The 13,362-nt window shown below is 37.5% G+C and overlaps 1 protein-coding gene across 3 annotated transcripts in view; it reads left to right on the top strand.

The window, feature by feature from the left end:
• The window catches only part of LOC106884044 (serine/arginine repetitive matrix protein 1), an 82,646-nt gene that overhangs the window by 66,089 nt on the left and 3,195 nt on the right, over positions 1 to 13,362 (top strand). For all 3 annotated transcript variants that reach the window (XM_052978539.1, XM_052978538.1, XM_052978537.1), the window contains 6 exons: positions 619 to 714; positions 4,110 to 4,207; positions 6,433 to 6,510; positions 7,509 to 7,596; positions 8,848 to 8,898; positions 13,097 to 13,225. In XM_052978539.1, the coding sequence (XP_052834499.1) occupies positions 619 to 714; positions 4,110 to 4,207; positions 6,433 to 6,510; positions 7,509 to 7,596; positions 8,848 to 8,898; positions 13,097 to 13,207 (522 nt within the window). In that variant the 3' untranslated portion in view covers positions 13,208 to 13,225. The remainder of the gene's footprint in view (positions 1 to 618; positions 715 to 4,109; positions 4,208 to 6,432; positions 6,511 to 7,508; positions 7,597 to 8,847; positions 8,899 to 13,096; positions 13,226 to 13,362) is intronic.

The raw sequence follows: 13,362 nt of genomic DNA, 5'->3' as shown, positions 1-13,362 counted from the left end.
CTCTCTGAGTGGTTGGCGTTAGGAAGGGCATCCAGCTGTAGAAACTCTGCCAAATTAGATTGGAGCCTGGTGTTGCCATCCGGTTTCACCAGTTCTCAGTCAAATCGTCCAGCCCATGCTAGCATGGAAAGCGGACGTTAAACGATGATGATGATGATGATGATGATGATATATATATGTTTTATTAAGATATATATTTAGTATGGGATCACATTGTAAGCATATGATACATTAACAGAATATATCCCTTTCTTTCTTCAAAATAACTACTATTCAACATTTGAAAAGATCCAACCCTGTAAAGTTGCTAAGCTAGTGTTTTCAAATGAAATTATTCAACTGTATTATAGTTGGATGACACCTGCTGCAATAGAAAAAAGCAATAAGTTGACACTAGAAGACACACAGTGTAGAGAATGTAAAAAAAGTAAAAGATTTGGAATGTGGGAAACAAATCAGGTATCAGGCATAGGTAGTATTATATAATGTGTTACAATGATAGTAAAGTTCTGATTTTGTATACCGTTTAGCCCATATCAGTATGTACAACCAATTGAAGAAGTATGTTTAAAAATGATTTTTCAGAGTGAAATATAAAAGAGTAAATTTCGTTTACAGGCATTTCAAAAGAAAATTGAATTTATGGAGAAATTTAACAAGGAAAAAATGGCTTTACAAATGCAGAACCTAAAACTTCAAAATGACATGGATAAGGTATTTCAATGAAGATGTAGGGTTAAACTTGGTGGGGATTCAGTATCAATTATATTTTCATAAACATGATGGGGATTCCGTATCAATTATATTATACATAATTATATTATTTTATAATTTTTTTTTTAGTTTGTAATGTCTGTTTGACAATAAGTAATAATGTAAGTATTATTACATATATAACACACATGTATATGATACATATATGATACAAAAGAAAGACAAAAAAATGGGGCGAAAGAAAAGAAAGAAAAAACATCAATGCAGCACCAGGAGTTTCAGATGGTCACACACCACAAGGTTTGACGGAGCCTACTGAAGCAAGCCAGCATGTTCACAGCATTACCATGAGCAATGGTGAGGCTAAGGCATTGGAAAAGCTAAGCACCCTCACAGGCATCATCTGACACCTTAGTGAGGGGAGTTGCCAACGATGACAAGAACTTCACCATTAATGGCCCAGTCCTTCTGAATTTCTCAAACGCCTCAGGCTCGAAGAGATAGTTCACTGCCAGGTCCCAATACTACAGAGTTTTGTTTCATTTGGCTATGGAAGCAGTGACCCTCCCATTTACCACAGTATCCAGGATAAGGGAAGGAACAAAAGAGTCACAGACCTTGGTGTCCCAGATGAAGCACCTCCCTATTATCCAGGGATAATCTGGTTTCTTTCCATCTGGTCTCTTCCCATCTGGTCTCTTCCCATCACTTTTGGATAATCCTGCCAGCTCCAGAACTGAGGGGATATTCATCCAAGCCTTTGGATTTAGGTTTGTGTATAATGAAATCACTATTCATTTAATTCAGAGCAGCAAGCTGTCAGAAATGTTAACACATCAGAAATATTAGTAGCATTTCATTCAGAAATTTCCAACAACAATGTTAATAACATTTCTTTTAGCTCTTTACGTTTTGACTTTGAATTCCACCAAGGTAGTCTTTGCCTTTTGTCCTTTCAGGGTTGATAAAATAGGTATCAGTTCAGCACAGGGGTCTATGTAATTGACTAAACCCCTCTCTCTAAAATTGCTAGTTTGTGCCAAAATTTGAGATCATTGTTTATTTAATTTGCCAAGAGATGGAATGACAAAATTCTTAGAATGTTGGAGAAAATGCCTTACAGTATTTCTTCTGGCTGTTTGTTTCAGGTTTGAATCTCATTAAGGTCAATTGTGCCTTTCAAATTCTTAATGATAATAAAACAGAGTACTGGTCAAGTATTGGTACCAATACAATTGATTATTCCTTTCCCCAAAATTTCAGGCCTGGTACCTGTAATAGATATGTTCTTGTCTGATTTGGAAGTTAGGGAAATAAATGCAATGCTTCTACTGAGAAATGAAAATGGGAGTTTTCTACCATTCTATGATGTTTACACATTTTTACATACCAAAAATAAGTATATTTATAATAACTAGTGGGACCGACCCATGAATATTTCACAAAATTAATGGTAAACTTATAAGATTATTCAATTAAACCTTGGGAGAGGCATTATGCTGATAGATTGCAAGAGTGCAATGAAATGATTTAACAAAAAACTATATACTGTTTATAAATTAATAAAGGACTGAACCAGTGCGTGTGTTTATTACCGGCATAATGCCTCTCCCAAGGTTTAATTGTATTTCTTTCAATACACGTATCCACATCAAGAATCTTGCACACCAAATACACATACGAAATATAAGATTATTTCTGAAAACTTAATCCAAAAAACCTGATAGCATAGCCTGTGTTCTGTCTGTATCAAAAGATAGTCACTCATCTGCTAATCATTGAAAAGTGAAGGAAATTGGAATATGATGACTACATAATGCACTTTATATATATATATACACTTTATATACTTTATGCACAATTTTATAGACCTAATACACAACACTCTCCCGCTTTCCCTCTCACTCTTTGCCTTACCCTCTTTTTCTCTCACCTTTTTTTCGCTCTTCACCTTTCCCTTCAACTAATCACATGAAAGCATTACAGACGGGCTAAGTAACCTCCTCTTCCCATATCTCCCTCCCTCTCCTCCCACATACCTCTCCCTCCCTCTCCTCCCACATACCTCTCCCTCCCCCTCCTACATCCCCTTTCTTTCTCTCTCTCACTCTTTCTTTCTTGCACTCTTTCTCTCTCCCTCTCTTTCTCTTTCTCTCTCTCCCTCTCTTTCTCTTTCTCTCTCTCCCTCTCTCTCTCCCTCTCTTTCTCTATCTCCCTCTCTTTCTCTCTCTCTCCCCTCTCTCGCTCTCTCTACTCTCTCTTTCTCTCCCCTTCTCCTCCTTGCCTCTCTCTTCTCCCCCCTCTCCCTCCCTACCTCCCTTTTCAATCCTTAGACCATTCTGTGCATACTTTTAATAAACAGTGTTTATCCCTTTGTGTTCCCAATTTATCCATTTCTTTATTCTCCTTCTCTTGATATTTCTTCACTATTTCACTAATATGTAACAAGAGATAGAAATTGAAGTTAGCCAGAGAATTTTAACCAATCAAAATAGTGTTTTGCTATAAATTCAAACAAAACATACCCAAATGAAGTTAATAACCCATTGAATAACTTTCTGTTTTATCTCCTTTTCAATATAATTCTATCCACATCTAAGATATGCTCCAGCCACTGGCCTACATACATGTTGTCACCTTTCTCTGTCTTTTCTACTGCTACTATAAATGGTCATGGAGGCGCAATGGCCCAGTGGTTAGGGCAGCGGACTCGCGGTCATAAGATCGCGGTTTCGATTCCCAAACCAGGCGTTGTGAGTGTTTATTGAGCGAAAACACCTAAAGCTCCATGAGGCTCCGGCAGGGGATGGTGGCGAACCCTGCTGTACTCTTCCACCACAACTTTCTCTCACTTTTACTTCCTGTTTCTGTTGTGCCTGTAATTCAAAGGGTCAGCCTTGTCACACTCTGTATCACGCTGAATATCCCTGAGAACTACGTTAAGGGTACACGTGTCTGTGGACTGCTCAGCCACTTGCATGTTAATCTCACGAGCAGGCTGTTCCGTTGATCGGATCAACTGGAAGCCTCGTAGTCGTAAGCGACAGAGTGCCAACAAACAACAATAAATGGTCACTGCTCCCTGCAAGCTGGCTAGGCTAGTCTCAGTCACTCTTAGCTCACTTTTCTCGTCTTCCCCTAATCTACCATATTTTGTTTAACATCCCTGCACCATGCATAAAACCCAATTCTTCATCCTCAGAACATTGACACTCTCTAACTTTCTCCCTATATTTCCATGCAAGTGTTGTCTTGTGATAGTTTATGTAAAATGTTAATGATGTCAACTGTGCCAATCCCTTGAAGGCATTTCAAAAGCTATAAGCACTTCTTCCCTCAGACCCAGCAATTAAAAAGTAATTTTTACGAAGTAAATAACTTTATTTTATTTTTAGCTTATTGAACAAAACAAGGATCTTTTTCGGAAAATTAGAGTCCTGGAACAAAGTCGCATGATTGAACCAAGAAAAAAATATAAAATTATAAAGGAGTGGTACGTTTCATTCTTTAACTTCATTAGCATGAAAAATTATTTAAATTTTCTTGGAGTAGCTGTGTGGTAAGTAGCTTGCTCACCAATGACATGGTCCTGGGTTCAGTCCCACTGCATGGCACCTTGGGCAAGTGTCTTCTACTATAGCCTCGAGCTAACCAAAGCCTTGTGAGTGAATTTGGTAGACGGAAACTAAAAGAAACCCATCGTATATATGTATATATATATATATGTTTGTATGTCTGTGTTTGTCCCCCCAGCATCGCTTGACAACCGATGCTGGTGTGTTAAGGTCCCCGTAACTTAGTGGTTCGGCAAAAGAAACCGATAGAATAAGTACTAGGTTTACTAGAATAAGTCCTGGGGTTGATTTACTCGACTAAAGGCAGTGCTCCAGCATGGCCGCAGTCAAATGACTGAAACAAATAAAAGAGTAGAGTTGTTTTCTTTATTTTTCACATTACTGTTAATTGTGAAGTTCTGTCAATTTAGGAGAATATGAGTGGTTGTTTGTGATCATTGGTATGGTTAATATAATAATTAGCAGTTAGTGTATCATTGAAGATACAATCATGGACAGAAAGTTCTGTAATCACTCAGACCTTATAATGAAGAGTTTATATGTAATGGGTAGTAAAGGATTATTAGAAGTGCAAGATTTAAAGAGATGGATTCATCAACAGGATGGCATAAAATTCTACTTTTATATATAATGGCTGTGTGGTAAGTAGCTTGCTTACCAACCACATGGTTCCGGGTTCAGTCCCACTGCGTGGCATCTTGGGCAAGTGTCTTCTGCTATAGCTTCGAGCCGACCAAAGCCTTGTGAGTGGATTTGGTAGACGGAAACTGAAAGAAGCCCGTCGTATATATGTATATATATATATATATGTGTGTGTGTGTGTGTGTGTGTCTGTGTTTGTCCCCTAGCATTGCTTGACAACCGATAGCAGTTCGACAAAAGAGACCAATAGAATAAGTACTAGGCTGACAAAGAATAAGTCCTGGGGTCGATTTGCTCAACTAAAGGTGGTGCTCCAGCATGGCCGCAGTCAAATGACTGAAACAAGTAAAAGAGATATACATACATCGATACATACAAGGGGGTACCCAACAGAAACCACAATTTTGCAATATTATTTTATTCACTTAGTTTTACATGTTTACACACTTTTATCACCTTCAAAGTTTTCTCCATTTGAAGCAATTTTCCACTATTCAGATGCATTTTCCACTTTTGAAAGCAGTCCTGGAACTCTTGCAAGGTGATGCCTTTTAACGCCTCCATTGTTTTTTTTTCTCCTCCTCTTTCACATCTACAAATTCCGTAGCACCAGCTTTTTGTCACCAGTGATGACCTTCGAAAAAAGATCTGGATCAACTTCCAACTGTTCTTTCAGTGCATGCATGCATACATGCATACATACATACATACATACATACATTTGTTGTTGTTGGCACTCCGTCGCTTATGACGTCGAGGGTTCCAGTTGATCCGATCAACGGAACAGCCTGCTCATGAAATTAACGTGCAAGTGGCTGAGCACTCCACAGACACATGTACCCTTAACGTAGTTCTCAGGGATATTCAGTGTGACACAGAGTGTGACAAGGCTGACCCTTTGAATTACAGGTACAACAGAAACAGGAAGTATGAGTGAGAGAAAGTTGTGGTGAAAGAGTACAGCAGGGTCAGCCACCATCCCCTGCCGGATGGTGGAGCTTTAGGTGTTTTTCGCTCAATAAACACTCACAACACCCGGTCTGGGAATCGAAACTGCGATCCTATGACCACGAGTCCGCTGCCCTAACCACTGGGCCATTGCGCCTCCACACATACATACATACATACATACATACATATGACACCTGAGAGTTTGCATTTTTGAGGTATTACTGCATTTATTCTTATTTACAATCAACTTTATTCATCTCTATAAAAGTCTCAGTACAAAGATTCCAACATCCTTTTACAATTTCTGAAGACTATCAATATGGAGAAGTAGTTCACAATGGCAAAGTAAAACAATCTGGTTTCTTCAGATAGATTAGGTTCTATTGCATCTGAAACTGTGGTGTGTGTCTTGTGGGACATGTTCTTCCACCAAAGTTTCAAGTTAAAATTCATATAAAATGATAATAAGTATATTTTTTATTGAATATAAAGTAATGAAATTTTAAACAATTCATAACAAAAAATTTCTTTTTTGAATACTCTTTTTCAGTACACTCACTGATGTACCGGATATGGGGTATAGCAAAACAAATTTCTATGAGAAAAAGATCCAAATTCTCCAACATAGGTATACTTGAGACTATTTTCTTAAGCTCAAAAGTTTCAGTTTAATTATATTTCCAGTATGACCATTATGAATTGGTACTTATCTGTTATTGGTATCTTGGGATTACAATATATTCCTTGGTGTGTGAAATATGCACTCAAGTTTTGATTCTTAGTTGAAATAACTTTACTAACAATTACTAATATACTTTAGAAAGATATGAATTCTATATACTACTTTCTAGAATCCAAGATTGTCACCAAATGAATTTAAGTAGCATATAGCAGCCTCTGCCTTAAGATACTGGCTTCAGCTTCCTTCACTCTGAGTTTAAATCCCACTGAGATCAACCTTGTCTTTCCTTCTCTGGTAGTCACTAGATAAAGTGTCAGTCCAGAACTGAATTTGATTCTTTTCTCTCTCTCTCTCTTTCTGAATTGTGCCTGTATTTCAGAGGTCGAACCTTGCAACATCATGTCATGCTGAGTGCATCAGTCTAAGAATTGTGTTAAGGGTACAGATAGCTGTGGAATACTCAGTTGTTAACACATTAATTTCACAAGTAAAAATATAGTTGGTTGAGAAAATGAGTGCTGATTGCTAAAATTGACAGAGAATTCACCACCCATATATGACCAATACACCAACCAAAGATTATTTTGTGGCATGTAACCCAGTACAATCTGATTCACAGCTAAGTGGTTGGTGACAAAATTGGTACCCTCTACCCAATTTATTACATGAGGAGGGTATATGGGTGCCAAATAGAATTTAAAATAGAATCTGTCAAAGGGCAGAAGAGCTTGCAGAGAAGCCAAAAGTAAACAATGGCTAGAGAGGAGATAGATACCACTAGGTATGCTGTGAATCTAGAATTTATAGGGCATTGTATATAATGATCATTGGGTGGAGTTGTTTATTTTAAAATATGTATTGGTATATTATTTTAAATTTGTATTGGTTGATATGTTGATGTTAAATAAATTCAACTAACTTCTCTTTCTTCTTCTGATGTATAGCTACAATGCCCTTAGGAATGAAATGTACACACGCCAGACTCTACAAAGACAGTCATGCATGATGCACCATGCAGGAATAACATATAAAGTAAGTTTTTCTCTTTATTTCATCCGTAACATTGTAAACTGTGGTAGTTAATTTGTGTGTTGAATATATCAGATTCTGTATTTTGTAAGAGCCTTTGACTCTCTTCATTAATTGTTGTAACTGGCTCCTTTAACAGGACAGTAATGTATTTACCAAGTTGATGGCTTATACCATTATCAATTGCACAATGCTTATTGTGTTCATGGTAAAAGCAAGTAACTCTCAACAGTTCAATGTATCTATCTCTAATAGGAATGTTGTTAAGGTACACTTCATTGCTATTGAGTCCAGAAGGATTGCAAATTTGACAAATATTTCATTATCTTATTATAGTGAGTTCAGATCTTAAATCCTTCTGCGAATCTGGTAAAATATCTAGAAACTTCTCCACTGTATTTAGTTTCTAAACACTTAGAACAAAATGTTGATGTTATTAGTGCTTCCCTTTGGCCTATAAAGTGTTAAGATTCAGCAGTATTGATTGACTTATACTTATAAAGATCTAGTTATCCATTTGCATTTAGGGAAACGACAATTCTTTTTTTCTTTTGATATATTACAAGAAAGGTAGAAGAAAACAGAAAAATCATAAGTTCACATCTCAGGACATATCAGGAAAGAACACTTTACTTCATATGCTTCATTTCCTGAGCTTATTATTCTATAAATGTTAATTATTCTTAATACATTAGTCAAAAGATTAGGAACAGAGCCCTGGACCATTACAAGCTCTCAGGCAGGTGAGATTGAAGTGGTTGATGCCCACCTAAGCTAAACATCTCTGCAAGTTTATGTATGTAGGAAAAACCAAGGACAGAAAGTGGTAACTGGGGTGATGGTCCAGATTCTTGCAACAAGGTGATCTTTGCCAAGGATATTCAAAAAGTATACTGTCATAAACTAATGTCCTAGCCAAGAAGATATTTATCTTTCACCCACTTTGAAGTGGTCAGAGTTAATTTCTTGTCTTATGAACAACTTCTTTTTTTATGGATTTTGAGGACATTTACTTTTTATATTTCTAGTGTCTAGTATTAAGTACTGTGGTGTTCAGGTGTATTTTAACCTGTCATTATGAACTTAAATCCTCCAATGACATATGTGTTAAAAGGGAGGTACTACTTCTTTTATGATATACAAAGAATGTCCAAAGAATTTCTTACTGAGTTATGGAAGCATTAAATTAATCAATTTATCGAAACAAAATGCCACACTTTATTGATTTCTTCTTTCTTTTTATTTAAATTCCAGATAACAAACCATCTTCCTGCCAAAGAGCAGCCTATGCAAGTCAAATTATGTGTAAGTAGTTTTGAAATTTCAGTTTAATATATAGTGATGCTTCTCTTCACAAAATGAATTAAGAATGAATCTATATATTTAAGGAACAGTTAAGTCTCAATATTTCATTTACCAATTACTTGAAAAATTGTATCAATACATACTTAATACTTTATAACACAGTTAAACATCTCCAGAATTTTGGGCAATGTACAAGGGTCAGCTGGAAAGTTCACAGGCTGACTAAAATACTCTCATAGGATGTGACCAAATGAGGTTTATTTTTCAACATAGTCTTTCTTGTGGTCCACACATTTCTTCCATTGGCGTTGAAGTATTTGGATCCCATTAGTGAAGAAGTTTTCATCTTGTTGATAAAAAAAGACATCAATAACAGACATGACATCATCACTGTGATACTGCTTCTTGGCCAAGTGTTTTTTCATATTGGGGAACAGATGATAGTCAGATGGGGCCAAATAGGGAAGGTGGTTAGCCAGTTCAAAGCCACAGTCATGCACAACAGCCATTGAAAGCAAGGATTTTTGTGCTGGAGCATTGTCCTCACGAAACAAAACCCTTTCATCAGCTCTCCTAGGCATTTGGTCTTGATAGCCCATTGTAACTGCCTCAGAAAATTGCCATAGTACTCTCCATTGATAGTGTGGCCCTTTTGAAGATAATCAATAAACACAATGCCTTTTGCATCCCCAAAAAACTGAGGCCAACACCTTCCATGACTTTAGCCTTCTTTGGAGTTGGTGAGGAGGTTTATTTCTATTGCATGGATTGTCTCTTTGTCTCTGACTCAAAGTGATGAAGCCAACCCTCATTCTGAGTTAGGAATAACTCAAGGAAACCAGCTGGAGTTGCCTCAAACAATGTCAGATTTTCACCTGTGATGTAATCAACCTGATGTGCTTTTGATCAGGTATCAGAAAACATGGCACCCACCAAGCAGAATATTCTCAACTCTCTCATGAGATATGCTAATAATATTGACTATTTGATTTATAGTCAAATGCTGTTATCCATCATCACCTTGTGGTGAACACAGTCAATGTTTTCCTTGGTGGTGGCAGTTGTAGGACGTCCATACCTTGAGTCATCTTCAAGACTGATGTTTCTCTTAATTCAGCTGCTCACTTTTCCACTGTTGACAAAACTGGAGCATCCTCCCCTAATATAGCAACCATGTCAGCATGAATGTCCAAGTACTTGATAACACTATGATGCCAAAATTTGTCCATTTTCAAGAGAAGTTACTACGAATTACTTTTGAAGTGTTCTTTACATGGAAAGAAACAATGCAGTTATTAATAAGAAAAGTTAAGATTAGTAAATGCCAAGTTTCACAACTCTAACATCACTCCTTCATAGTCAGCTTATGAACTTTTCAGCTTACCTTCATTTATAGTCTATTTAATTGAGTTCAGTACTAGAGTAGTACCTATTTTAATGGTCCCAGAAAGATGACTAAGTAAGAATTGAACTAAAAATTAAATACATGTATTTAATCCACCATTATATTGATTTTGCGATCCACTACCTTAATTGCCTCTTATTTTGACACAAGACCAGAAATTTTAGGGAAAGGTTAGTCAATTGAATTGATTCTATTTTTGACTGGTATTTTATGAGGACAGTTGCATTGTGTATGCAGGAGGACAGCTATGTAAAGAAGTGCTGAGCTTTAATTGTGGAGGGTACCCAGGAAGGTGGAGGCGCAATGGCCCAGTGGTTAGGGCAGCGGACTCGCGGTCATAAGATCGCGGTTTCGATTCCCAGACCGGGTGTTGTGAGTGTTTATTGAGCAAAAATACCTAAAGCTCCACAAGACTCCAGCAGGGGATGGTGGCGAACCCTGCTGTACTCTTCCACCACAACTTTCTCTCACTCTTACTTCCTGTTTCTGTTGTGCCTGTAATTCAAAGGGTCAGCCTTGTCACACTGTGTCACGCTGAATATCCCCGAGAACTACGTTAAGGGTACATGTGTCTGTGGAGTGCTCAGCTACTTGCACGTTAATTTCATGAGCAGGCTGTTCTGTTGATCAGATCAACTGGAACCCTCGGCGTCATAAGCGACGGAGTGCCAACAACAACAGCCCAGGAAGACATGAGATAAAATGGTGAGAAAGGATCTTTGGATGCTGGGCCTCACTGAGGAAATTTTAAGGGACCAGGAGATGTGGTGATTTGATAAGACATATCAAGCTAAGTAAAATCGCTGTCTTCCACACAGTCAGGCTTGTCCCATCAGATGCCAGTGCCACTTAAAAAGCACATGTGCTAGTGCTACATTAACGTACCCATGTCAGTGCTGTCACCGTGATGGTGACACATAAAAAGCACCCAGAGGGGCATCTAGCCATAGAAACAATGCCACAACAGACAAGACATTGAATGATGATGATGGTGATAATGGTGAAAGTATGAAAAGGTAAGTTAACCTCAGTGGGATTTGAACTTAGAACATAAATAGCCAGAATAAATACTGCAAAGCATTTTTGCCCACACTCTTTGCACAAGACCACAAATTTTCAGAGGAAGGATCCTTTCATTCACTTGAACTTATTACTTAACTGGTTCATATTTCATTGAGTAAAAAGGATGAAAGGAAAAGTCACCTTCAGTAGGAGACAAACTTAGAACTGTAAGGGATGTAACTAAATACGACAAACCATTTAGTTGATTACTCTGTCGATTCTACCTTCCACCAATAGTTGTTGTTGTTGTTGTTGTCGGTTACGATGTTGAGGGTTCCAGTTGATCCGATCAACGGAACAGCCTGCTTGTGAAATTAACGTGCAAGTGGCTGAGCACTCCACAGACACGTGTACCCTTAACGTAGTTCTCAGGGATATTCAGCGTGACACAGTGTGACAAGGCTGACCCTTTGAATTACAGGCACAATAGAAACAGGAAGTAAGAGTGAGAGAAAGTTGTGGTGGAAGATTACAGCAGGGTTCGCCACCATCCCCTGCCAGAGCCTCGTGGAGCTTTAGGTGTCTTTTGCTCAATAAACACTCACAATGCCCGGTCTGGGAATCGAAACCACGATCCTATAGCCGCGAGTCCACTGCCCTAACCACTAGGCCATTGCACCTCCACTCCACCAATAGTAATCATTATTAATTGTTATGTTATTGTTTTTATCATTATCATCATTATGAAGGTGGTGAACTGGCAGAATCATTAGCATGCTGGACAAAATGCTTAACAACATTTTTTCCAGCTTAACATTCTGAGTTTAAATTCCTCCAAGGTTGACTTTGCTTTTCATCCTTTCGGCATTAATAACATAAATAACAGTTGACCACTGGATCAATGTAAACAACTTGACCCCTCTCCATAAATTTCAAGCCTTGTGTCTGTAGAATAAAGAATTATTATTGTCAACGTTAGTACTAGCACATTACTAAACGTGTTTTACTGAATTTACAGAGTCCAATAAACAGTTAAAAATCAAAAATGTATGCTTGTCCATACCACTGTCATCATCATTGTCTTCATTATCATCATCATCATCATCATTAACACTATTGAACATGGCATAAATATTAGCCAATACTCAAGAGGGTGAGTGTCGTGGATTTGAGTGGCGGTCCAACGATCACTTGAGTGAGTGTTGTGGATTCGAGTGGCAATCCAACGATCACTGGAGAGTTTTCTGAAAATCAGGGTTTTTATAACTACTCATACACGAATCATAGAACCGTAACCCCGTGAAAGACTTCTTCAATGAAGTTCAGAATTTGTATATGGGCAGTAATTTTTAACCAATGAGAAATCAATAATTTCTCACGTTCGGGCAAACGAACTTACATTCTCTCTCCGCCTCTAATGAGTTTGCTACAACACCATCATCATCATCATTGCTCCACCTCTCCCTATCAATTTAATGTCTGATTTCCATGCTCCTTTTAGATAGACCTTTACTGTGGATTTCCTTATTTATGAAGTTCTAGTTGAGCCACTTCACTGCACCAGATTCTTCATTAGCTTGACACTACTTCATATACTCTCTACTATCAACTTGTAGCACAGTTTTTTCCCAACATACACCATTCCTCCAAATTACATCTTCATGGATATGCAAATAATATGCCAAAGTAGTTTAAGAAAAATTGGAAATATGATTTAGCAGCAAACATAACTTCGATAAATTTGTTCTGTTTAACTTTATTATAAATGATATGTACTATTATTATTTACAGTCGACAGACATTACAAGTGATAAGGATGGCAATATAATACCAAATATCCATTATGAAGTACCACATGTTCCTTGCCCAAGTTTTGCAGAAATAGCTGCTGCTGATGCATGATATTGAAACGAATACAAAGTTAGACCTTTTCATCAATCTATTTATCTTATTTATCAAGTTAACATTCTGTTAAATATCCATGTTACTTCTTATCTATCTATCTATCTATCTATCTATCTGTCTGTCTGCCTGTCAGTCACTCTCTCTCTCTCTCT

Source organism: Octopus bimaculoides, chromosome 2, assembly GCF_001194135.2.
Source record: "Octopus bimaculoides isolate UCB-OBI-ISO-001 chromosome 2, ASM119413v2, whole genome shotgun sequence".
In the NCBI taxonomy this organism is placed as follows: Eukaryota; Metazoa; Mollusca; class Cephalopoda; order Octopoda; family Octopodidae; genus Octopus; species Octopus bimaculoides.
The sequence above is the reverse complement of the archived record's forward strand: the minus strand, read 5'-3'. Positions and strand labels throughout refer to the sequence as shown.